Here is a 27,489-nt window from a genome sequence, read left to right on the forward strand (position 1 = left end):
TTATGTTCAGGTGGCACACTAGAGTCTCCTGTTCATTCAAATGGTTCAGGAATGTGAAATTTACTAATTTGTTTTATTATTAACATTTTAGAGAATAATTCATTTCTTCCTTTATACTGAAGAAAATCTTAGCCAAATGCCTTGAGATGTGTGTGGCACAGAATGATGCAGGCAGTGGGCTCTTCATAAATTAATGAACATAAAAATACTTTAATAATTATTACTTATTTCTAGCGTTTGTGGATCTCGTATATAAAAATCATTTTCTATATATACTAATACTTTGTCTTTTCCTTCTCCATGCACATTTCCGCTTTTCTTTCCATTGCACTGACTGGGACTTCGGTACAATGTTACATAGTGTCAGTAACAGGAATTCCCCTCTTAATACTGGCTACAATGAGAATACTGATGTTTGTAGCAGGCTTTGATATATTTACTGTGTTACAGCATAGTATCTCTATTTGGGTAATTAAAAATGTTATTAAAACTTAAATAATCTATGAAATATGTAATACACTAAAATATTAGATTGAACCTGGCATTTCGGTGGAGAGCAACTGTAACTCACGCAAGTACCACCAATTAATTCTTCCCAAGACTTAGTTTCAAGACACGTGCCTATATGAAGCACCTGCCCAAACAGTGGTATTATACAGAACTTTAAGAAAATTGAGCACATAGGGCATTTTAAAAATAGCAATTTAAATTTGTTTTTCCACACCTTCAAATTTGTGGCTTTAGCTTCACTGATATCTTGTTCTAGCTAAAATATACTAATATACTACAGACACTTTAAAACATTTTATTATCACACTATAGCAAATATAAATACAATATACTTTAGATTTGTGATATTCTACTTAGAATTTTCTTCTTTGGAATTTTCCTCAGAGTGATTTTTCAAAAATAATATTTGGTTAAACCATTTTTTGTAAATTAGTTTTCTCTTTTCAGAACCAAGATGAAAATCCTCATCTGTCCATTAGATGAAGATGTAAGTATCTCAAGGAGATGAATATATATATTCTAAGTGTCCTGGCTGTTAAATTGCTTAAAGAATTATAAGTACCTGTATTTAAACTCGTGAAATTTTCCATACTCATATTAACAGTGTTCTAAGGAGTCTGTGAAGCAAGCCATTTGCTCAAACTGACTGTGATCTGTTCTTCACTCTGCTAAGAGCAGGTAGCCATGGCACACAGGTGGCTGATCTTGTATACATGCTCTATCGCTAAATTTGGGGAGGATGGTTGATATTTAGCTCTTCCAATTACCAGGCATTCTTCTGAGTGCTGTATGGATTAATCTCACAAGTCCTCACAGGAGATTAAAACCCTCCTCATAAACGAAGACACTGAGGCACAGTAGAAAGTAAAAGAGTTCAGATTTGAACTCTGGTTTTGACCGCCTTGCTTCAGATTCCGGACTCTTATCCATTTCACTATTCTGACTCCTCAGGCAATATCAAAAGTATCACAGCACTTGTAAAGTCTTAAACATTTCTTTTGTCTTTCATGAATTTAAGAATAGAAATAACCAAGGGCTGGGGATTTAGCTCAGCTATTCTACCACCTGCCTCGCAAGTGTAAGGACCTGAGTTTGATCCCCGGTACCCCCCCCAAAAAAAAATCCAGAGATAACCAAGTACCAATAGGCAAAGAGTAAACAAAAATCACCATAACTCATAACTGAGAATATTTTATGATTTTTTTTCCAAAATATAATTTCTTTGATAACAATACAGAATAGGAACTAACTTTTTTTCTTTCTTTCTTTCTTTCTTTCTTCCTTCCTTCCTTTCTTTCACTGCTGGGGATTGAACTCGAGATCTTGTGCTTGCAAGGCAGGTGACAGATCCACTGAGCTAAATCCCTAGCCCCAGAATAGGAATGTTTTTGTGGTGCTGGAGATTGAACCCAGGGCATTCACACTAAGATACATCCCCAGCCCACTTTTAATTTTTTTATCTTGAGAAAAGGTCTTGGTGTGTTGCTACTCAGGGCTGGAATCTGTGATCGTCCTGCCTCAGCTTTGCAAAGTATGGGTTCATGGGCATATGCCACCACCACACCCAGCTAAAGGAATTTTTTAAGTCATATCCCTGAGTCTAATAATTTTATAGGTTACAAAAGTCACCAAATAAATGTCCTCTACAGACAGATGAAAAGCATTCCAGCATCACTTACGTGCGATTGTTCACAGGATATAAAGACGCCTAGTAAAAGTTTTATGAATGTGCCTCTGTTGTTAGAAAGTAAGCAACTATTTAAAACAAATAAAAATTTTCAATGCACTCTCACTTGTCTCTGAGACCCAACCAAGACAAGTTTCCCTGAGGTCTTAATTCAAATTTTCACACTCTGATTCCAAGAGACAAAAAGAACAAAGCCAGAGAGCTACACAGTCAGTAATTCTTGAAATCACACGGACAAATAGCTCAGGAGAGACCACACTGCTGATACTGTGTAACACAGAAACTTCAGTAAACATAGTTTTATTAAAATATATAAACCAATTCTGATGGTGTTCGGAGTTGCTCATGAATTAAGGACACTGCCTCCCAAAATTGGCACTTGGTCATATGACAAAGGATCAATATTCTTTGCCTGGCCAAATTTTAGTCAAGGCTCTGCACCTTCTCCTAAGTCCATCTGTGCACTTCTTAATAAAATACAATTTTAGGAGAGCCCTCCTCAGTGCCTGAACAGGTTCCTCCTCTTCCACCATCCCCAGGTTCTGTCTCGTCACCCTCTCTAAGATGTCTCCAATCCAGGTAGCTGGTTTAGCCGGAATCGGCTTAGCTCTCGTCTTTCCTCTTAGAGATTTTCCTCCCACCAACCCTGTACTGCTTCTTGGCCACAAATTCTCACTTTCTCATTCTTCATTCAAAGTCCACTACAACCTCTCCTTCCAATGCAGGACTCTGTTGTAGTGACCCTCATACCTGCCACAGGGCTTCTGAATTAGCTTTCCTTCTGTGTTTTATCAACTTTCACTGAATAGTTTTTTTCTTTAACATATATAAAGGTATCTCATAATTTATGCAGAGAATGAACAGAAATCCATAAATATGTGTGTTTCTATAACATAATTCCAAAATTCTCCTGAATACTTACTCCTTTGAAATTCTCAATGTGGTTTTGCTTTCTTACTAACTTTAGTGACCCGTTTCCAAGAGACTTAGATGTTTGCTCAAGGCAAAGTACTATGCAGCCATGATCATTAGTATAATTTCAGATTATTCTACACTTCAGTCCTCAAATTTTGTCCTTAGAAAGATGTAGAGGAAGGGATAATTTGAATACAACATTCACAATTTATACTGTGCACCTGAAATTGCTACATTCTTCTTGTAGTTCTCAAAAGAAAGTGACTATCCACATGCCATGCGCATATCCCCACCCATCCATGGGATACTGAATATTCATCACAAAGTCTGTATCCAAATAAGATAGGTAGGACTGAGGGGAATCAAACAGGTGAAAAGACTCATATCAGCCCTCAATGGTCCTAAAACCTACATTCTGCAAATAACTCACACATGATAGCAAAATAATAAACCGACTTATAGAACTATTTTAACTGCAATCATTGAATTTTAAAACATTTCATGTCATAATAATTTTGTCAACCAATAATAATTACCTTAATTCAATACAGCAAATAGTATCACAGGACTTTTCAAATGACTTAGGCATTTGCAAAAACATTTTAAAATTTGATGAGTTTTTCTAACTCAAACACTTTCTCACAATATAAGAATCAGCTTGAAGTAATTTGTCAAGATTGCCTACAACATAAATCTTAAATTGAGTTAATAGTAAATAGTACAAGCAAGGATTATTTTAATTTAAATGAAGACTTAAACCTTTTAACATCTGTTATAATCGGCGCGATTACAACCATAAAGAAAAGGCTCATTGACTCTGGGAGAAAACTAAGATAAACAGTGTTAATTTATTCTCGTTCAGTAGTCTGTAATGCATATAAATTTTCTAAAGTCGCTGTGTAATAACTGATATCATAGCTTTTAACATTTGCATTTACTTTGCCACCTGTTAGTGCTCGTGGCATCACCATGTTCAAGTTCTCATTTTGAGAACCTTGCTCTTTAACAGATATTAATGGCACCAGTGTGCACGTGGATTTCTCGTCAAAGGAGAAACCACTCATGAAAAACTGAGCTTCGCTAGCTTTTACTTCCATGCTTTGGAGTGCAGTATTGATTCAGCCCTTTAGTTAAAGCTGTGCTCAGTGAACTTACTGCAACATCTGACACACAGTTTTCTCTTGCGTTTTCTAAAGCAGTCATTCTCCAACTGTGGTTCCCAGCCTCCAAGGTCAGCATTATCTGAGAACTTGTACAAAATAAAAATCCTTAGGTTCCACCTCTGAAGCTCTGGGGTGGGTCTGGAAATGTGTTTTGTGCACATCACTTTGTGCACTTTAGTCACATTACTGGTGACTGTGAAGCCAGCAAAGGTTTGGGAACCTCTGCTCTAATGTGAAAGGATGGGCTGTGGCTCTAAACACAAGTTTCTATTTCTTACTCTGGAGCAATAAATTTTGTAGAGTCCTTTACCACAAAGTATAAACTGTTATACCTGAGACATACAAGTGTTCTTTATAAATAGCACCAAAAATTTTAAATTTTTAGTTAATAAAGGTTTACACTAAGATATATTTTCAAATCACATCAACATACTGGTGTGTATTTAACTAAAGGTTTTGCGTGGTAAAAAGAAAATGTGACTAATTAAAACAGTAGGTGAAAATGGATAATGTCTTGTCATAATTTCATCAGATTTTCCTCTATGAACCAATGAAAGAAAACTGGGCTGATTCTTCCTTTGCCTTTACTATTTCTGGGTCTGGAACTTAGGTCCTCTACACAATCAGAGCTACATGTATGTAATGAAGATGTGAACAAGATGGGTGATAGATATTTTATCACAAAGCAATTAGATGAGTGTATCACAAAGAACACCAGGAAGGAGCTAGCGTATTTTTCCAATATCTGCCTGCTGTAGCCCGTGTGACATGAAAGGCTAAAGAGAAAACCTGAAGAATTGGAAGAAATGGTTTTTATTGCTGTTTTGGTACTATGAATTGAACCCAGGGTTCCATGCAAACGAAAGGAATATATTTTAGTAGAAAGATGTAGAACTCAATTCTTACATCCATTATTGATACCAAGAGAAAAGCTTTGGGCAAAATATTTTTCTTCCCCTACATACTAGGGAAAAAATAGGAGTCAAGTTTATGGTGTAATTTTTATTAAATAATTGTTTTTTAAATTTGTTCTTAATTGCATCAAAACCATGTATTCTCATCTCCTATTTATTATTATGTGTATAATAGGGGCACGGGGTGGAATTTCCCTATTTGCCTTACATTTTGGTCTACATGTGGGGTGCAAAATAGTGAGATTTTTGCTTTATAGAAGCTTTCCCTTCTATAATGCTAATGTTTTGGCAATTTTTTAAATTTAAGGGGAAAAAATACTTTCATAGAGCAATACAGAACTTGCATGAGTAATTCATATTTCACAGATGTCACTGTTATTCTAAAAAAATCACTTAATTTTTTAAAAAATACTTAAAGATGACAGACTTACATTTGTGAATTGTTCAGGAATACCAAAAAAGACTATAGTATCTCAAAAAGTAAATTCAATTGCACGAGTTAATAAAATAATCTGGTTAAAATAAGTAAGAGAAGCATTTGTATTAAACTTATATTCTAAGCAGCTCACTACACCTATTAAGTCAACTTTAAAAATTCGTTCTAATTTAAATGCATGGAGAAAATCTGTACTTCCTACCTGAGACTGTGCGTTAATATTGGCTCCTTCCTTAACAAGGACTTTGACCACTTCTGCTTGTCCAGCCAAGGATGCGATATGAAGGGCAGTATTTCCTTTCTGCTTTGAGGAAACAAAACAAAAAATGTTAGAGGTTTTCAAATTTTGTACAAATCAAACTGTGCAGGCATTTTAAACTCTTCTGATATTTTAACTGATTCAAATATATCATTTTATGAAACTAGCAGCTAACCAAATAGGGAATTTTTTTAACTATCAAAAAAATGGTCATCTCATATAATGTGTTTCTTTTTATTATCTTCGTTATTCTTGTCTAGTGTTAAGAACTTAGGAAGACTGGGTTCTTCATGAATCGAAAGGTTGGGGTATGATGCACAGATGTGCATAAGTGACAATATCGCACGGAAGTCACAGGGACCAGAAGTCCTACTGCAAAGGAATATTAACGTCACAAAAGTACTGAAACACAAGTTTAATTCACTGTGCAAAGAAATCCAGGAATTTTCAGTGACAGACAAGCTGTCTTTGCTCAGCGTTGTGCTTCCATCTACAAAACCATATGGTTGCTGCTAAAAATATTTTGGGAATGAATAAACAAATTTTATATCAGTCATAGCCTTACCATTTGCTACATCATGATTTTTACCATTTGCTGCATCAAATTTACCATTCACAACCAATTACCAATGAAAAATGATTTAAACCTTTTTGAAAATAAAAATTTTAAATTTTCATTAAAAACTATTTGTGATGTGATTAACAAAAAATTGAAATGTAAACCAATATGTAATTTCTAAGGCATAAGTTCTAGTTCTAGGTTTTAAAGGAAAAGAAAAACAACAACAATAATAAACATTTAAGAAATCAAAAAGTGGTTGCCTTAATGAATATATTATGCTAAGGTGGGCAACTCAGAGGAGACAAAGAATTTGATCTACATTCAAATCAATATTTTACACATACTAGTTCAACATTTATTTGATATGCTCAAGAGAAATATTAATTAAAACATTTACTCTCTCTTTATGTGCTAAACAAAGAATTTATAGCGTAAAGTGAACTTACATTTTAATTATTTGGAATTTTCCAGAGAGTGGTCTGTTAGACTTCATCTTTAAATTTCTATGAGAGTTTCTCTTTAAAGCAAGACCAATTGTACATTTTGGCAATCCAAGTTAACAGGCTGTATTTCTAACAATTCCCAAACTCTTTTTGTCTACTAAGTGAGACTAATGCCCCAGCCACAGGCTTGAGTATCTAACTTTACTCTACCTCTCTCACATATTATGACCCTGCAGCCTGACCAGCAGACTTGGTACTGACTGGCTACTGTATTATAGCTAATGTACTGGTGATTTCTCAATGTATTGGTGGTCTGTTGTTTATAAAATCTCAAACAAATTCAAATACATTATAGCAAAAGAACATCAACAAGGGAGAAATAGTTTCTAGTTATACCAAGTGTGTTGTGTATTCCTTTACAAATGAGTTTAAATTCCTTCAAACACACCTAATAGTGATAATATCTAATCTTAACCTAATAATTCAATTACCAAAAAGCTCTTTTCCATTAGAGCATAAAAGATTCCAAATATTCTCATATTAAGTAGAATGAATATATTAAAATGATTTATCAATTTAACTGAAGCATGAAAATTAATTATTCATTCCCAATGAGAAGTTACCACATCAATTTATTGATTAAAAACGATTTGACCTTAGGGAATTAGCTGCTGCTATCGACAAAGGAATATGTTAATCTAGTCTTCTTTGTGAATCAGAAGAAGAAAGACAATGTATTAAAAACTAAGTTTACAGGAGGAGGGGGTGAAGGGAGGGCAGGGACAAGGTGAAAAAATGAGAACCAAGATCTATCATGTAAAGGTACAGGATCCCAGTAATGAATGTAACTGTACTGTATCCCTAAAATGTACCAATAAACTCAATTTAAAAAACAAACAAACTAGGTTTACAGATTTCTCGGTCTCCTGTCTGATAAGTTCTTAAAATAATTCAAACTCTGAAAAGTTTAGGGGAGGGGTTCCAGTTTTAGTCCTGTGTGGTAGGAATTTTGGTGTCCAGCTAACCCCTGGAATGCATGACTGAGAAAAGAAGCCTGCAGTCAATTTCTTTTCTAGGGAAAATCACTTGCAGCAGCAAGAACGTTACCTTGGTGGCAGAATCCACGGCAGAGCCTCTTCCCAGCAGCTCCTGCACCAGGCCCACGTGGCCTTCCTTGGCCGCCAGATGGAGTGCGTTGAGTCCATTCTGAGAGAAGAAGGCAAGGCCTCAGAAGCACGGCAACAAACAGGGAGAAAGCACACATGCTCTGACCTCTTTTTTATTCTTTTTCTTTCTGCATTAGCTTGAATCTATTCAGTTCACTCATTTACAGTGTTTTTTGATTCAGAGAGGCAAAAGGGTATTTATTCAAAATATGAATTTGACAACTTCAACAAATTTTTCCCTTTAAGAAATATTTGAATGCCTCTTCTTTTTTTAGCCACTGAACTACTATAATTTGTCCTGATTTCTTATCTGCATTTAATTTTGGATAACCTATGAAGTTGTATTATCAGAACATGCATGTATGGTTTTTGTACATTTACTGAGTATATTAAGAAGGACCTATTGAAATTTGTTATTATATTCCTAGAATATTTAACAAGTGAATCAACAGTATAATCCAGACCATGTAAATTGAATTGAGAATATACAAATCCTCAAAGTTGCTGTAGTTTTATTACACTACAGAAACTAGAGTAGTTTTCAAGATAACAGATGCGTGAAATTTCAGTTGTAAATTGCTATAAATTTCCATGCTGACTCTTTTAAAATGCACACAAAGTGGAACTGTATATTTCTAAATACATATCTTTTACTTGTAGGAAACAGAAGACCATCAACTTTCCCTATGCTGATGTTTTGATTTTTTTTTTAAATAATGCTGCCAGAGATTGAACCCAGGGCCTCAGGCTAGGCTCTCTGGCCCTGAGCACCCTCGTTAGACCCTGGTTTACAGTTTTTTTTAAACCACAAATAGATTTAATTAGAAATGGCATTTGTTGAGTAACTGTTATGAGACAAAGTGACTCAGTATTATCTGACTTAAACAGTTTCTTTTTATGAATAAGAGCAAACAAATTATCCCAAACATGGACAGTGAGAGGGCCAGGCTATATCTCAGTGGTAAAGAGCTGCACTGCGCAAGGCCCAGGTTCTATCCTCAGCACCTCCAAAACGAAAAAGAAAAAAGAGAAAAGAAGGAGGAGGATGAGGAGGAGAAGAAAGGGAAAAACCTAAAAGTTCATTTAATAGTGCAAAACATTTAATTTCTTGAGAATATACTTTGATTAACTCATTCTAGTGAATTCTACAGGTCGCATTTCTAACAACCAAACTTTCCACAGGAGGTACACTAACTTTTTAGTCTAGCTTAATCATTTGATTATACTGGCCTGCATTTTGAGGGATGTTTTGTTGTCACTGTCAAATATTTTCTTTTTCACTTGGTAAAGGAGTAGGAAGGAGAGAGATGAGCAAAACTGGGGAGGCCTCTATGTTTGGCTGGCAACTGGGGCTGTCCTAACCCTTTCCTAGTGATGCCTTCTGCACATGTGGATTTGAGGAACATAGTCCTTTCCCTATCAAAATATAAAATACTGCCAGATTTTGCATTCGTTGGAACATTCAACACAAGCTTACTGAATTCTGGCCAAAGAGTCTTCTGAGACAATTTATATTGAACAGACATTAACTATTTGTTCCCTAGATAACTATCAGGATAAATATCCAGTTAGATCACCAGAAAGCAATGTATCTGGAACATGTTATCTCCATTCCCTCCAGACATGGCTTCCCTGAATCATGAAGTCTTACTACACATTTGGTTTTTACATTAGGCTGATATGAGATGCCCATTTCAGCAGTATTTATGGCTTTGTGTCTATATTACACTGATTCTCTACTGCTGAATTCAGTAAGAGGAAAAAGTTTAGTAATAAAAGAAGGCTCTCTGCTTCATTTTTCTAACCCTTAATTTAGAAAATGCATAACTTAATGTGCTTGTCTTTTTTGTCGGTTTCCAGGAAACACAGAATAAATTCAATTTCCATCTGACTTAATCAACTCCATTTTTTCTTTCTATTTTATGTTACTTGATTTTTATCATATCTTGGATAGTTACATTTTTAATGATGTCAGAATCATAATACACGTGAGTATGTATATATACCTGTGCCATCAGTAATTTATTGTAAAAACCTTTCCATCCTTTTTTATTTCAAAACAGCACAATGCTAAGTGCTAATCATAGTTTGGTTCAGTCACCTACCTCCCAGGATTTATAGACACTAATTATTCTTTGATTACTATTATATCTGATTCTAATCAGATATTCAATGATTCAAAATACTGTATAACAATTTAGAAAGAACTTAGATGGAAATTTACTATGGTTAAAAAAAGAAAAATTAATTTTAAGAGAAAAAAATCTAAGAATTAATTGAACCTGAAAAAATAGTAAGTTAAGCAAGGAATTAATATCTTTCACATGCTAAAGAAAAATTTTTGTTATAACTGCACTTAAGCAAATCTGAAATACATGGATTTGCAGTAAAATGAACTTCAAAAAACATGGAAAGCACATGCTGTCATGGAATTTATTAGAGAGGATTGGAAATCTTTCCTTTAAGATATTAAAAGTGTATTTTACTGGAGTGAATGTGCTTTTTTTCTTTTTTTCCTTCTGTTTTTAAGAGAGTATGTTCCATTGCAGGAATAGTAATACAGCATTGAGAATGAAAAGAAATGCAACCTGTCCTAGCTTTGCTCCTAAGTAGCAGGGTGAACTTGGACAAATGACTTAGACTCTCTGTCCTGAGCAATATCATCTAAAGTCAATAATGGTAAAAATGACAATGGGAAATTATGATGATGGAAGACAAATTTATAAAAATTTATGAGCACCAGTTATGTGCTAAACATTACTTTAATTGCTTTACATATGTGATTCACAGCTGTATGAGATTTTGAAGCTGGAAGGGATCTGATGTCTGGTATTCTAATGCATATAAGAGTTCAAAGAGACTACTAACCGGCTAGTGTCAGTATGGAGACTGTGACTTGCTTTCCTAATTATCCTTACATTAAAAATGTGAGATGATTCAAAGATTCTCAAAACTGAAATGAAATGCACTCAAGGCAACATTACTAGGAGGCAGAATGATGAGACAGAAAGAACATAGGCTTTAGAGATGTTAGAACTATATATTAATCTAAACCTTGCTGGGTAAATACTAGTTCTTTCACCTTCATAAAAGAAATGTAATCTTCATCTCACATTGAAATAAAGTTTAAACAAAACAAATAAAAGCAAAGTAAGAGCTCAGCAGTTGGAACACAGTGCCAATTACTAGCTTCCATTTCCCGTTCGACCTACACAGATAGCATTCTAGAACTGATAATAAAAACTTAACCATTTTCCACATGCACACTCAAACACTCCTCTGTACATATCATGTAAAACCAAGTCACTCTAAAAAATGTTAGTCATAATTATTTTCTATATTGGAATAAAATATAGAAATATTTACACAATAATATCATTGCTTATGTTTTAGAAGTATTTATTTTACATAGTTTACCACAGAAAACTACTTATCCAAAAATGAGTGAAATTAAATGCAAAAAGAGCTGTACTAAATAGCAAGATTTTAGAAATCTTCCTTTTTCTTACAGTGTAGCACTAAATTTTAATAATGACAATAACAATCCATTCATAATTTCAGCTGGTCCTGACCACTAGATTGGAAAGAGTCAGAAATCCAGGATAACCTTTAATTCTTGATAAGGCCTCCAAGTTTAGAGGTGAAAGACATGACACTGATGTGTACTATAATCAGATTTGTGGTGTCCAGCAAAGATAGCTAACAGATTCCCACTGAAATATAAATTTATGAGAGGAGAATATCTACATCACAACTTGACAAAGGTGAATCAAGCTACAGATTCATTTTTAGCAATGACCTACATACCGATCAGCATCACTACATCAAGACACAGACTCAATTCTAGCAATAGCTTCAAAAGCTTTCAGTTTCTTATATACTTCATTGTGACCAAGAGCCATTCTGTACAAGAATAAACTTTTGATATTGATTTTATGTGACTTCATGATGATAAAATAAAATGAATTTGAATTTTTAAAAAAGTCAACAAGTATTCACTGAGTTTTACTGTGAATAAGATATTGGACATTGTAGATCTTTGAGTTCCAGGCAAGGTTTCAATTTTGATACTTTAATATTAAAATAAAGCTAAATCCATACACCATTAAAATAGCTAAATTCACCACTAGTTCAAAAATAAGGTCAGAATGTTGCTTTGAAACAACTATGTGCACATTAATTAATCCTAAAGAGAGTCATCCTTTTTGTTTAGTACTTCCATTTAACTTTCCTTTTGATTTTTACAGAGGCTCAGGGCTCAGGGTTTAACTCAAGTCTCTGAGGAGACTTGGACTTGGGCTTCTCAGCAATGCTGGAATTGTTAAGACTTTGGCAAGTCTTAGAGATAATATCAAATGTATCTTTCATATTGACACGGTCAACAGTCTTTTGGGAACCAATGGTGGAATGCTACAGACCGGATGTAAAATGTCCCACCACAAAATCTCATGTGTTCTGAGGGGGGGCCTGGTTGAAAATACAGGCCAGTGAGGGTGTGACCTGGAGTGGTGTGTTCTTGTTAGTGGATCTTCCCTTCTCCTTCTGCTTCCTGGATGCCGTGGGTTGAGCAGCTTTCTACTGCCAAGCTCTTCCACCACGCAGTTTCTACTTTGCACCCTGCCAGCTAGAGGACCTAATCCACCAGAAATTGTAAGCCAAATAAACGACCTCTCTTTTAAGTTGTGAGTGTTGTTTTGTGTATCCACAACAAGAAAGCAACTCAAACGATCCCATAAGAGGATTCTGTGGTTCCAAGACCAGATGACAACTGAGGGTATAATACTCTCCATAATACTTACTATTTCAAGCAAACCACTTTCAAAGAGGGTATTAAAAACTTGGATTTACTAACTTTAACACAGGCTTTATCAAGGATGGCAAGCAGGAAGAGGGGTATGTATTAGCATCAACTTGTAACTTTTTTCAGTTTAAAAAAAATTCTTTACTGATCCAGAGTGAACAGGACTGAGAGAGAAAAGAGCCATGGGGACCCAAAAGGAAGGAAGCAAGAGGAAATAACAGAACTCAGAAAAGCTCCACGGCTCTTCCCAGCACCATGTCCTCCCGTTTCTAAGGAAGAACAAGTGAAGAAACATTTTGGGACAAAACATTAAGCTCAGGTTAAAGCATGGTACAAAGTTGTCAAATGAATATAGGTGAAGGACACCTTAAATCAAATACATAACAACTGAGTATCAATAATTCACATTAAAATACTTATTACATATTTTTCATATGTTAAATATCGTGCTAGGACTCAAGTCTACATTTCAAGCTATCTACACAAATGTCATAACATTATTAGCGATTACAACAACTTCTAATCTCCTCTGTGTTCTTTAGAATGTGAATTAAAAAGGCAAATATGGCATGCTTGATTCTAAAAGGAAATGGGGAGAGAAGAAGGACCCACTGTCCCAGAAAATTTAACTTTTGGTGGTCGTCCAAATAGAATCTTATCATTATAAAAGCAATTCCTATAAATTGCACTGAGTGTCATTTTCAAATTTTCCTGAGATAGACAAATTAGCTTAATCACTGCATCCTCAGAAAAATCAAAGAATTTCACCAACTTATGTATTTTGTATAAAGTTTCCTGTTTATCTTCTCAACAAGGCTTCTCACAAGCAATAAATCCTATTCATGTTGGTAGTCTCTGTACTTCACATAGCACTTGCCACAAGAAAGGGAGGACTTCAGTAATGTTTGTATAATGGATAAGCTAAGGAAAAGTATGAAGGTAACCAGGAGGTGACTTGATTCCTCCAATTACTCTATATCTTGTTAGTGAATGTAGTCATGTATAGATAGATATCGACATGTCCATCTCTAGCCACTGAAAGCATAATCACAAGTTTGTTCTTTGTGGGTGTTAGAATATATTGCAAAAAATTAGATCAGAGAGAAGCATTGTCGTAACACAGCCTTTGACAGCCTGGGATCCTTGGACATGTGCTTAAGGATCTCAGAGTTCCGTGAAAATAATTTAATTTTTATATTTTTACTTCAGTGCTAATTGAAGAAAACATTAGTAGAAATGTGTCCTGGATTATCTGAGTAATCACATCCAATCAGGTATCAGCGAACAATTTTTTGTTCTTAGTCATGTTTACATTGTGCTGACTTCAAGGAACCTACTTAAAGCCATGCTCAAATTTTAATGCAGGGTTTCTCAAAGTGAGGCACACCGATGTATTCTCAGTGGTCCAAAAGAAGTCTCTCTTTCTAAGCAGAAAAAATTCTGCCATAAGAGACGTTTTGTACACAAAAACTGAAAATGTTAAGAGTTATTTCACCAAGAAAACAGTGGATGCTTGAAGAAGCATGACATGAACTAAGTGTGAGAGTCTTCACTGCGTCCCACAGGGTTACAACCTCTCCGGAAACCTCTCTGAAAGAAGTACAGCTTATCTTGATTAAAAAACTTTATCAAAAATAAAAACTGATGAATTTGTTAGTACTTGTCCAGAATTTGTCCATTCAGTTTCTCCAGCCTGGGTAAAATCATCCTTTGAAGCTAGCTAGTCCCACTTTCTTGTTATTTAAATTCTATCTAGCTACAACCATTAGAGTCATAATTGGGTCTCCTAAGTAAAAGAGTCTGCTGTACGACATTAGAGGCTGTTGTATGTATTATGTGAGACTGTAGTGGTCAGTCTTTCTGAGGCTGAGAAGGACGTTGTGAAGATTTTACATTGTGTGTGTGTGTGTGTGCGTGCGTGCGTGTGTGTTTAGCAGGGTGGTATTTAGTAGGCTTGCAATAAAGGTAATTTTTATTTGATTTCATAGGTATTATTCACCACCTCATAAGTATATAATAAGACTCAGAGTTATTTACATGGTTGGTCCAGTATTCATTCAACATTCATTTATGAACTATTAATGGGATATCTATTATGTGTCAATTCTAGATCGTATCCCTTCCAAAAGTACATTCTTTCCACAGCAAAGGATTCAGTTCCAGGGTACAAATTATTCTCTGTGAGTTGGTTCACATTAGTCAGTGCTAGCCTCTCTCCTCATGCTGTTTAAATTTAACCACACGCATACTCATACACTTCAAACTTCAAAGCCTTTAATCTTCCTGTTTCACTAATGACCCAAGTTCCCAGTGTGTTGGACTTACATTCCTTTCTTCATATTGCTAAATTTTTAGCTGTGAATGAAATTGGTTGCTAGGAATAGTGCTTTCTTCACAGACATAAAAACCTCACTAAAAGTAGAGTTGCTAAAAAGGGCTGTAGTGGCCATCCTTAGTTTGGTATCCAAACTAGTAGCTCTGACAGCACATGAAAAATAAACCTTTTGAGAAATATCTGGTTGTTGTTGGATGAGTAACTATATTCTCAACTCCCTGATGATTTGCTTCTTTCTCTTTCTGCCTCTCATGGGCACTATTCCTTGCCTTCCCTTATTCCTCAAAGGAAATAGTATACATAAATTTCCTAATAAACCTCTTCCCAAGGACAGAAGCATACCTCACTCATCCCAGAAATGAGTTTTCACTTCCACTGAGGTGCAGGGATTCATTTTAGACTGCCCTGCAAAAAGAGCTTCTTTATTTGAGTGATGACAGCCTTGCACACATGCCAAGTTCTCTTCAACGCACTGATTTCCTTAATTTCTAGGAACGGGAGCATTCAGTTTGAGAAGTTACCACTTGAAAATAAGATTTTTTTTCTCCTCTACCCCAGGCCTTAAAGAACAGAGATCATAAAATTTGGTTTTCCTTTATAATCATCAAAATACAAACAGAAAGAGAGGGAGGGAGAGGCAGAGACAGAGAGACAGAAGCAGAGACAGATCCAGGAGGTATACACAGTAAAGACTGGGAAACATCTACAGGAGGAAGGAAGATACTATACAGAATTACTTATCAGTGAAAGTATCAGTGCTGAAATATGAATCAGTAAAAGTCTCAGCTACTGAGAAAGGGCTGGGTGATTTCTACTGACACAAGGAAAGCAACCAAGGACAGGGTGACTAAGCAGGAATGACAGGTCTGTCTCACATGCCACCTGCGTCTGGTTAAATTTAACTCTGAAGGCACTGTACCAAGGACCCACTGGAAGTAAGACCTCCCTTCTGTTGGCCTCAGCAGAAGTCAAGGTGAGAATACAGAACTCTGCAGGCTCCTGGCAAGAGTCCCCACTTCCTCCTCCAGACAATGCCTACAACCTCGCCATCTGGACGAGATTTGTCATGGCCTCCCATCCCTACTGCAGACAATCACCAGGTCCACCCCTGCACTTCCACGTGCCACCCCGCCTGTCTCTGAGTGCCCTTTCCAGCTCTGTCTCTTATCACTTCCCCTTTCCCGACATTCTTACGCTGCGGCCCTCAGAACACATGACTGTTCTCCCTAGTGACACTTCTCCGGGCTAAACTTCTCTCAACATTCCTCCTGCCTCTCCTCTTGCTGAACCTGAAAGGAGAAGATGCTGCTTCCCTGAAGGCTACTCAGTGCCGGGAATTTACACTCCCACGTTCCTACTGTTCACTGTGCTTTCCAAAGCTGTGTTTATGTTCTTTTCTCCTCACTGCTTTTCCAAACTGCTCTCCACCTCCGCTCACTACTGTCCCTTAGCCCTTGAAGATTTTTAGCTTCTAGTTCACTCTCAAGTTCTCCACTGTATTCATACATGAATTTTCCAAAACCCCCAAGTTTCAGGTTCTGAAATTCCTCTCTGCAAATTATTTTTCCTTTCGTCTTTTTTACCTCATCCACTCATTTCCACAGTTGTACGCTAGCTAGTCTTCACCGTTTCCAATCATTTCAGCCTTCCCCCAAGATCTGTTTCACACACACAACTCCCTGACCACCACCTACTCTACTGCCAACTTACTCATCCAGTCCAGCATTCCTTTCACCTTCACACCTACAGTCCACTCAATTTTTCACAACATCTACTTGTCTCCACTCAGCATAGAATTCTGTGCACGGTCTTTATAATATGTCATGTATTTCCCTGTACATATTCCCGATTCATGTTTTGCTAGCTTTGCCAAAATTGTTTAGCTAAATCACATCCCTGATTACAGATTTCATTCCAAGGGACCTTGTCCCTAATCATGACTGCAAAAGAACACACACACACACACACACACACACACACACACACACACACACGTGCTACTCGCACTTTAAATAACGGATTGTGATGGCCATGCAGCTCCTTGATACACCTAGCCACAATGCCATTAACCTCAATCACTGTCTACTACATTATTACGTCACATTTTTTGTCTTCTCGATGTCCATCACTTCCTTTCCCATCTTTCCTTGCAGCCAATGACCTTGACTTGATTCATTAAAAAGAGAGAAGCAATGAAAGAACTTGCACTCCACTTCCACCCAGCTCCCACACCGCACTCACACTACTTGTTATCACTTTACCCATCTAACACTTCGCCCTGAACTACCACGCTCAGGCAATGGCGAAACTTGTGCATGAGTCCCCCCACCCCTCCATGTACTCAACAACATTGTGCAGGACATCTCCCTTCTCTCCTAAACCATTCTTTATTTTTTGTTTGTTTGTTTCTTTGTTGATTTTATTCCATCAGTGAAACAAAAATGTTATCATTTCAATCACATTTTTAAAAAAAACTCAATCCCACTTCCTCATCCAGCTACTTTTCTTGATCTCTTCCCCCTCTACAGAGTCCTTGAAGGAGTATTCAGTTTGGCCACTGTTGAATAAGCTCTCATCTGGTTTTCACTCCACTGATCCGCTTTGATCGAGTCACTAGTTAACACCACATGCTAACACTACTGTCTAGTTCCTGAGCTTATTTGATCAACACCGTCTTACAGAGTTTATCACTTTATTCTCCTAAAAATAACTTTTCATTTGCCTTTCAAGACAAAACACAGTGCAAATCTGCCTCCAACATCTATGGACACATCCTCACTTTTCTTAACGCATCTTCATTTTCTTGACCTCTAAAAGTTTGAGTACCTTAAAGGCCGTCCTTGGACCACTTCTGTTTTTCACAGACACTCATTCTTTTGGTAACCTCATCCACTTTCGAGGTCTTGAGTACCACCTGAACACCGACATTTCCCTCTTCAGTCAAGCCCACTTTTCTGGATATCAAACTCATAGAACCAACTGCCTGATCCTCCTGGGATACCACGCAGACAAATCAAACTTAATGTGCTCCTGTGAACCTGCCCGACGCAGTCTTCTACATGACAGCTCACAAACGCTCACCCTCACCGCACTTCTCCCATGCAACCCACCTTTACTCCACATCCCGTCTTCAGCTCTCAGTAACCTACATGCAGACACGACCGCTTCTCATCCCTTTACCCCCTTCTCTGATCCCTTCCCCAGCTCCAAAATCTCTGCCTTCCTGTTTCTTGCTTTATTTTCTCCTTAATTTATTTATATCGGCACTGTTTTTAACGTGCATACAGGACTCAACCACTGCTCGTCATCTCTCCGGCCTGTTGTGCCGTGTGGGTCGCCGCACCCCTCCCCTGAAGTATCACAGAGTGCTCCCTCCTCTCTTCCCTTGCTCCCTTCCCACCTGAGTGTTACTATTAAAACTTAAGTCAGCTTTAGGCCACTGCTTTCCTAACACTGACTTCTCGTTCACAATTAATGCCAAAGCTCTTTTTTTAATGTTACCAAGTTTACTGGTATATAAAATATGATGACATTCATCATTAGCATCTTGTACCTTTACAAGACTTATCTTGGTTCTTATTTTTCCCATTCCCCTGCCCTCCCTTCCCCCCCTCCACCTTTCCCTGCTTTCAAAGACATTATTTCCATGTTTTTTCTTTTCCCTTTCTACCTTTCCCCAACCCCTCCCACTTCCCCTACTCTTTTAAACCTTTTCTTCCTATTACACAATATCAATTAGACATTTTAATCCTTATTTACATTTTTAGTTTTTCATGCCACAGAAACTATGTGGTATTTACATGTGTGTCCTATTTATTTCACTTAACAGTATGGCCTCAATGTGCATCCATTACCTATAAATGTCTCTAGTTTCTCATTCTTTATGGCTGAGTAGTACTGTTTTATTAAAACAAACAAACAAAAACATAACACATCTTTATCCAGTCTCCAGTTGATGGGCACTTGGGCTGTTTCCAAGTTTTCGCTATTACAAACTGTGCCTCTATAAACATGGGAGAGCATATATTGCCAGGGTATGATTCTTTTAATTCTTTTGGGCAGATACCTAGCCAGAGGGATAGCTGGGTCAAATGGAACCTCTAATCCTAGTTCTTTGAAGTATCTCCATATTGATTTCCACAGTGGTTGCACCAGTCTGCACTCCCACCAACAGTGCAGAAGGATTCCTTTTTGCCCACAACCCCACCAGAATTTATTGGTTGATTTCTTGATAGCAGCCATTCTTTCTGAGTGAGGTGGAAGCTCAGTATTGTTTTCATTTGCATCTCTTGAATGACCAGTGATGTTGAACATTTTTTCATATGTTTATTTGCTGCTTTTACTTGTTTACCTGAGAACTGTCTGTTCATTTCAGATGCCCATTTTTTAATGTGGTCTTTATATTTGGGGGGGGGTCTGATTTTTTTTTTGCATTCTTTATATATTCTAGATAGTAGACCTTTGTCTGAGAAACAGCTGGGAAATTTTTTTTCCCATATTTTAGGTTGTCTTTTAACTCTGTTGGTGATTTCTCTTGCAGTGCAGAAGCTTTTTAATAAGATAAAATCCTGGTTGTTGATTTTTGTGCTAGTTCCCATGCTGCTGAGGATTTGTTCATAAAGTCTTTCCCTATGCAAGTATCTTCAGAGTTGTATCTAACTTATCTTCCAGAAAGTTCAGTGTTTCTCTTTTAATATTTAGATCTTTAATCCACTTCGATTCATGCTGAGAGATATAGGTCTAATTTTAATCTTTGAAATCCAACACCATTTATTAAAGAGACTGTTTCCTCCAATGAGGATGGTTGGCTCCTTTGTCAAAGATGAGGTAGCTGAGTGTGTCTGGTGTTGTTTCTGCATCTTCTAATCTATTTTCACCAATCCTGGGGTCTGTTTATTTGCCATTATCATGCTGTTTTTATCACAGTGCCTTTTAGTATAGTTTCAAGTTGGGGATTGTGATAACCCCTGCCATGCCTCTGTTGCCTAGAATGGCTTTTGCTATTCTTTGTCTCTTCTGATTCCAAATGAATATTTGGATTGTTTTCACCAGTCCTGTTTTTCTAGTACTGTTGGAATTTCAATTGGGATTGCATTGAATCTGTATAGCAGTTTTGGAAGTATGGCCATTTTTTATTATGTTTGTTCTTCCTACCTAGGAGCAAGGGATGTCTTTCCATTTTCTTATAACCTTTTCAGTCTCTTTTTTCAGAGTGCTGTAGTATTCAGAGTAGAGGTCTTTGGCTTCCTTCATTAGATCGATTGCTAGATGTTTCAGAGTTTTGGATGCTATTGTGAAAGGGACTGTTTCCTTAATTTCTCTCTCAACGAGTCTGTTATTTGTGTACAAGAAGGCTCTCGATTTTTGAGAGTCTACCTTGTATCTAGCTACTCTACTGAATCTGTCAATTAAGTCTAGAAGTCTTGTGGTAGATTTTTGGGGGTCTTCTATGATAGAGTATCATATCATCAGCAAATAATGACAGGTTAATTTCTTCCTTTTCTATCTTTATTGCTTTTATTTATTTCTCTGGTCTAATTGCTGGGGCTAATGTTTCCAGAACCACATTGAATGGGAGTGGTGACAGTGGATACCCTTCTTGTTTCTGATTTTAGTGTGAAGGTTTTCAGTTTTTGGCCATTTAGTACGATGTTGGCTGTTGGTTTTTCATAGATAGCCTTCAGTTGAGATGAAGACGGTCTATTCCAATTTTCTGCAGGGTTTTTATTGTGAATGGGTGTTGTATTTTGTGGAATACTTTTTCTGCATCTACTGATATGATCATATGGTTTTTGTCCTTGATTCTGTTAATATAATGTATTATATTTATTGATTTATGTATGTTGAACCATCTTTGCATCCCTGGAATAAATCTGACGTGGTCAGGGTGTATGATCTTTGGTCTTTGAACACCTATCTACACTGACACACAGTTCCTTTCTGGTCTCTCTCCTCTTCTGCTGCGTTTTTCCCATACAATGAACGGCCTTTTGTCTCCATGTTTTTCACTTTTTTCTCTGGTGTGTCTTTCTCATATACTTCAAGCTGTATGAAAGAAGTGTTTTTGCTTCCCTTTGTACAACTCCATTCTCTGCACTTAAGACACTGCTTTGAACCCAGGACACACAATCCATGTTTGACTAAATAGAAGAACGAATGTTATGCCTGAGATCAGACTGGCGGGAAAGAATGCTGTGGTGACAATAGTAGAAATTAGTTGGGGAGAAATGAGAGGCTGTCTCAGAGTGAGGCAGTGCAATCCATGACGTTGGGTCTTAGGAAGAGAATGTTCAAGATAATCCCTAGAATACAAAGTGTTCAGTCCTAATCCAGACCACTGTAGTAGAGTACCTAAGAAAGCAGCCACAGAAATAACTTGCAGGAGGCTAGCCTTGGAATTTCTACGAGAAAAGTCACATTTCAAACAGCTGCAAAAAACTTCAGACAAAGTCTTTCAGAGCTTTGTACAAGTAGCTGATGGGAAGTCTCTACTGGAATTACTTTATATTGAATAAATATTAATGTTGAAGCTCAAAACCCTTAGTACTTAGAATCTGAGGTATGTTCAAAAAATATGATGAACGTTTAAAACTGCTTTTTAGTTTACTACAGTAAAAGACACATTGCCATTGATCCCCCTCAAATTTTCCCCCTCACGCCAAACACGCTTGTTATCCCATCATTTCTGGCACGTTCTGAAGCAGTCCTAGAAGTTCTCTTCCTTAGGTGTCTGCCGTTATGCTGTCCTGGCTGCCTCAATATCCTGAATTGACTCAAAATGTTCGCCTTTCACAGTCATTTTAACTTTGGGGAAGAGCCAGATGTCACACAGTACCAGAGCTGGCGAAGCGAACACACTAGAATGTTGTTCTGAGCCTACTTTTCCTTTGTATTAAAGTTGACGATCATGGTCACCAAGATGTTTTAGCATACCTGTTAAAGACACTCTGCTTCTCCTGAATGAGGAGCCAATAATGAACGCATAGCTATATTATTCATGCATATATTTGTGCTTAATTTAACTCACTAGAAAGCTGTATATAGTTAATTCCATGTTCTAGTAATTAATGTTCCAGTAATCCATGAATTCAATTCTCTTTATTCATTTTTATTGCCTTTATAAAATCCCAGGCTAGTAAAACTGTTTTGGGCAATTTTTAAGAAGTCCAATTCACATGGTTCAAAGTGTCATTTGTGAAAAAAAGATTTTACTTCCAGAAAAACATTTGTTTAATGCAACACAGATAAATAGTTACTGTTGCCCCAATTATTATTAAACCTAATCTTTTCTATTTGATGACACAGGCTATGGTAACACCATTTAATGTTCTGTCCTGCCCATGAGGATTAGTACTACTTTTGGTTTTTTAATTTGTTTGTTTGTTTTTCTTTTTATTGAGTTTATTGGTACATTCTAGATATACAATAGTTACATTCATTACTGGGATCTTGTACTACTTCTGTTAAAGCTTAAGTTAAGAATCAATAACAAGAAATTCACTACATAATATAGGGTGCCATTCACGAATTTCATTTGAATGCTTGTTCTTCTGGGCATTTTGCAAACATTTCATTTAATTGTCATAACACAACACCCTATGACTTCAGTGTAATTATGGTTGGTACAGTTGAGAAAACTCAGTCCTGGAGAAGTTGTTTTCCCAGCATCTCTTAACTGGTGTGTGGAAAAAATGAGAGTTTGGATTGCAGCATCCCCTGTTGAATGTGACTCCCAAAACTGCTGCAAGGTCCCAGTCATATTACATGAGCATATGCTAAAGTCATTGGTGAGTGTGCTGCTTGTTGCTGATGCTCTGATATTTTAGGGACATGGAAATTGTTTTATAAGTGGTACTTTGACTTCACCTGTCTCTGAGAAAGAAAATACAGGCTTAACTGATAATTCTACACATTTACAACTCAGCAATAAAAGATCAAGAGGAAAAAAAATCAAGACATTTTAAGAACTATTAATCATTGGTGCCATATCTAGGGTTACATTCAATAAACTCTAAGTAATAGCCCTTCATGTTGAGGTCATCACAGTGAGACCAATAAAGTTTATACATAGTAAAAAGTATATGAACCAGGCCAGGGATTTAGTATAATGGTACCCCACCTGCCTTCCAATCACAAAGGTCCTGAATTTGAACCCCAGCACCAAAGAGTATATGAACTTACTAGGGCTTTTATTGACTTTTAAACCAGCTGTAATTTTTTTATGAAAATGTTACAGAGTACATTGAATGTCCAGATGTTAACTCTGTATGTAGTAGATTAGATCATGCAGTTATATAGAGATAACAGAAAAGCATTTACAAGCTTCAGAAACAGTGAATGCTAAGATATATTCTTTCTAAACAAAGAAGAATTAATAAATAGATTACTGGTCTACTCTTTTAAAAAAATAAACATTACCAACTAGATTTGTAATCATTGACAAAAGAAAAATGGAAACTTGAACTTATTTTAGGGTATTGTCTTGTGGCAAATTTATGAATTTTTCCCACATTCTTTAAATTATTATAAACCAAATGGAATTTTTGGATTAAATTTCAAAATTCTTATGGTAGTTATATGACCAATTTTATAAAGGAAATCTGATTCAAATTTCAGTTTAAGGAATTTTAGCACGCCAACACATGATATTTTTGGAAAGATGGTGCAGCCCAGTTTGTATTTCATTGAGAAATACAACAGGGTACAGAAAGTCCTGGTTTTCATATTACATGTCATCATGCTCCCTAGAAACTCAGGATTAGAAGCAAAATAAGGATATGTTTTCTTCTGTCTCCTCTTGTGCCACATTCACTTCAAATACTGCATATTTAGAAACAGCCATCCCTCGGAATGGATCCTGATTTAGCTGTCTGGGGCACTGGCAAATTATTTTCTGCTACATTTTATTTTACTTTCAGCAGAAATTCGGTGGGGTGCTCTTTGACTTAGAAATTCTTTTAACTGTTATATAATCTAGGGATAAGTATGTTTTTATCATATTAACAGAGATAGGCTTGAGCTTCAAGATAAAGGAAATCACCGCTGTACATTTTGAAGGACAGCTCCAAACATCTACTCAAGAAGGTGCTCTGCAGTGCCAGGCATCGTGGTGCACGCCTGAAAGCCCAACAGTCAGGAGGCTAAGGCAGGAGGATCACAGAGAGTACAAGGCCTGGACTATGTAGTGATTTCAAGACCAGCCTGAACTACATAGTGAGATCCTGTCTCAAAAAACAAAAAGCAAAATACAAACAAAAAGGTGTGCTGCGGGAGACAAAACATGGACTCAGACACTGGTGACACTGGGAATGTCTATAACCATCTGAAGGCTCAGCTTCTGCACTTGTAACCCCACTTTCTAACATCTGACATCTCAGATATTTGATGTTGAGCCCTCAACACAAAGCCTAAAACACCATAACGAATTAATTATTAGCCACTATATTTCCCCAATCTCTAATTACTGTACTGCCTTTCTTTTAATTCATTAAGTTTATTGGTACATTTTATTTTTTTTCTTTTTAATTGAGTTTATTGGTACATTTTAGGGATACAGTACAGTTACATTCATTGTTGGGATCTTGTACCTCTACATGACAAGTCTCGGTTCTCATTTTTTCCCCTTGTCCCTGCCCTCCCTTCATCCCTCCTCCCCTCCCCGTTTACAAACACTTTATTTCCATCTTTTAATTTTCTGGTACACAATATGATAACATTCATCACTGGGGACGTGTACTTTACTTGTTGTATCTTGGTTCTTATTTTCTTCCCCATTCCCCTGCCCTCCCTTCAACGCCTCCACCACTCCCTATTTAAAAAGACTTTGTTTCCATTTTTTCCTTGTCTCATATTTTTTCCACTCCCTTCTTTCCTTTTCCCTACCACTCCCACTTCCCCTTCCTCTTTGGGCCTTTTCTTCTTATTTCACATTGTCCAAAGAAGATGTGGTTTTTCTATAAAATGGAATATTACTCAGCCATAAAGAACGAGAAAATAGATTCATTCATAGGAAAATGGATACATATTGAAGATATACTCCTAAGTGAAATCAATAAGTCACACATGTGTAAATGCCGAATAGTTTCCGTGGTGTGAATAATCTGCAGCAATCCATTATCCTCATTTGATCCTCACTTACACTTTCAGTTTCTCCCACTGGAGAAACTATTTGGTATTTACACATGTGTGTCATATTTATTTCACTTAAGAGCATGGCCTCAATGAGCATGAATTAAGCTATAAATATCTCTAGTTTATCATTCTTTATGGCTGAGTACCACTCCATTTTGTTTTTTAAAGACCCATATATTTTCTTTATCCAGTCACCAGTTGGTGGACATTTGGGCTGTTTCCCAGATTTAGCTATTACAAACTGTGCTGCTATAAACATAGGTGCATATACATCACTGTGCTATGATCCTTTTAATTCTCTTGGGAAGATACCCAGCAGAGGGATAGCTGGGTCAAATGGGACCCTAATCCTAGTTCTTTGAGGTATCTCCATACTGGTTTCCACAATGGTTGCACCAGTCTGCACTCCCACCAACAGTGGAGAAGGGTTTCTTTCTCCCCACAACCCCGACAGCATCTGTTATTGGTTGATTTCTTGATAGCAGCCATTCTTTCTGGGGTGAGGTGGAAGCTCAATGCTGTTTTCATTTTCATCTCTCTAATGACCAGTGATGGTGAACATTTTTTCATATTTTTATTTGCTATTTCTGCTTCTTTGAGACATGTCTGTTCATTTCAGATGCCATGTTTGGATTGGGTCTCTAAATTTGGGAGGTCTGATTTTTTTAAGTTCTTTATAGATTCTAGAGAGTAGACCGTTGTCTGAGGAACAGCTGGTAAAACTTTTTCCCATGTTGTGGGTTGTCTCTTCTCTCTCTTTGTGGTTTGTCTTACTGTGCAGAAGCTTTTTAATAAGAAGAGATCCCACTTGTCAATTCTTTGTGCTAGTTCACATGCAACTGAAGTTTTGTTCATGAAGTCTCTTCCTACACCAATGTCTAAAAGAGTTCTATACCTAACCTCTCTTCCAGACAGTTTAGTGTTTCTGTTTTAATATTTACAGCTTTGATTCATTACAATTTTAGTTTAGTGCATGATGAAACCAAATGTTTCCAGCATCATTGATTAAAGAAGCTGTCCTTCCTCAGTGAGGGTGTTTGGCTCCTTTGTCAAACATGAGGTGGCTCAGTGTGTCTGTTGTTCCTGCATCTTCTATTGGTTCCCTTGATTTTCAAATCTGTTCCTGTGCCACTACCATGCTATTTTTATCACAGTAGCTTTGTAGAATAGTTTCAGGTTAGGGGTTGTGATATCCCCTATCTTGTCTTTTTTGCCTAGTACTGCTTTTGCTATTCTAGGTCTCTTGTTCCAAATGAATTTCTGGATTTTTTTTCTCAAGTTCTGTGAAATATGCTGTTGGAATTTCAACTGGGATTGCATTGAATCTATATAGCAGTTCTGGGATATATGGCCATTTTCACTATATTCTTTCTTCCTACCCAGGAGCAAGGGATGTCTTTACATTTTATGACATCCTCTTTGATCTCTTTTTTCAGAGTGCTGTAATTTTCAGAGTAGAGGTCTTTTATTTCTTTCATCAGATTGATTTCTAGGTATTTCATTATTTGGAGTACTATTGTGAAAGGAGTTTTTTCTCCAGTCCCTCTCTCAGTGAGTCTGTTATTTATGCACAGGAAGGCTACTGATTTTTGTGTGTTGACTTTGAATCCAGTTACTCTACTGAATTTGGTAAATAAGTCTAGAAGACTTTAGGTGGAGCTTCTGGGGTTTTCTATATAGAGTATTGTGTCATCTGCAAATAATAACAGTTTAACTTCTTTGTTTCCTATCTTTATTTCTTTTATTCCTTTTTCTTGTTAAATTGCCATGGCTAATGTTTCAAAAACTATACTGAACAGGAGTGGTTATAGTAGACATTTTGTTCCTGATTTTAGTGAAGGATTTCCAGTTTTGACCATTTAGTATGATTTGGGCTGTTGGTTTTTCATAGATGGCTTGAAATTGAGACTGTATATTCCAATTTTCTGTAGGGTTTTATTATGAATGTGTATTGGATTTTGTCAAATGCTTTTTTCTGCATCTATTGAGGTGATCATATTTTTTGTCCTTGACTCTGTTAATATAGTATATTACATTTATTGATTTGCATATGTTCAACCATCCCTGCATCCCTGGGATGAATCTCTCACTTGGCCAGGGTGTATGATCTTCTTGATGATCTTTTGAATTCTATTTTCGCATATCTTTTTTTTTTTTTTTTTTTTTG

The 27,489-nt window shown here is 36.7% G+C and overlaps 1 protein-coding gene across 50 annotated transcripts in view; it reads right to left on the minus strand.

The window, feature by feature from the left end:
* Ank2 (ankyrin 2) overlaps window positions 1–27,489 on the minus strand; it is a 442,295-nt gene that overhangs the window by 158,490 nt on the left and 256,316 nt on the right. For all 50 annotated transcript variants that reach the window (XM_033756207.1, XM_033756210.1, XM_033756204.1 and 47 more), the window contains exons 3-4: window positions 7,997–8,095; window positions 5,828–5,926 (exon numbers count right to left, since the gene is read on the minus strand). In XM_033756207.1, coding sequence (XP_033612098.1) covers window positions 5,828–5,926; window positions 7,997–8,095 — 198 coding nt within the window. The remainder of the gene's footprint in view (window positions 1–5,827; window positions 5,927–7,996; window positions 8,096–27,489) is intronic.

Source organism: Fukomys damarensis, unplaced genomic scaffold (assembly GCF_012274545.1).
Source record: "Fukomys damarensis isolate Sample0158 unplaced genomic scaffold, DMR_v1.0_HiC HiC_scaffold_25, whole genome shotgun sequence".
Lineage (NCBI taxonomy): Eukaryota > Metazoa > Chordata > Mammalia > Rodentia > Bathyergidae > Fukomys > Fukomys damarensis.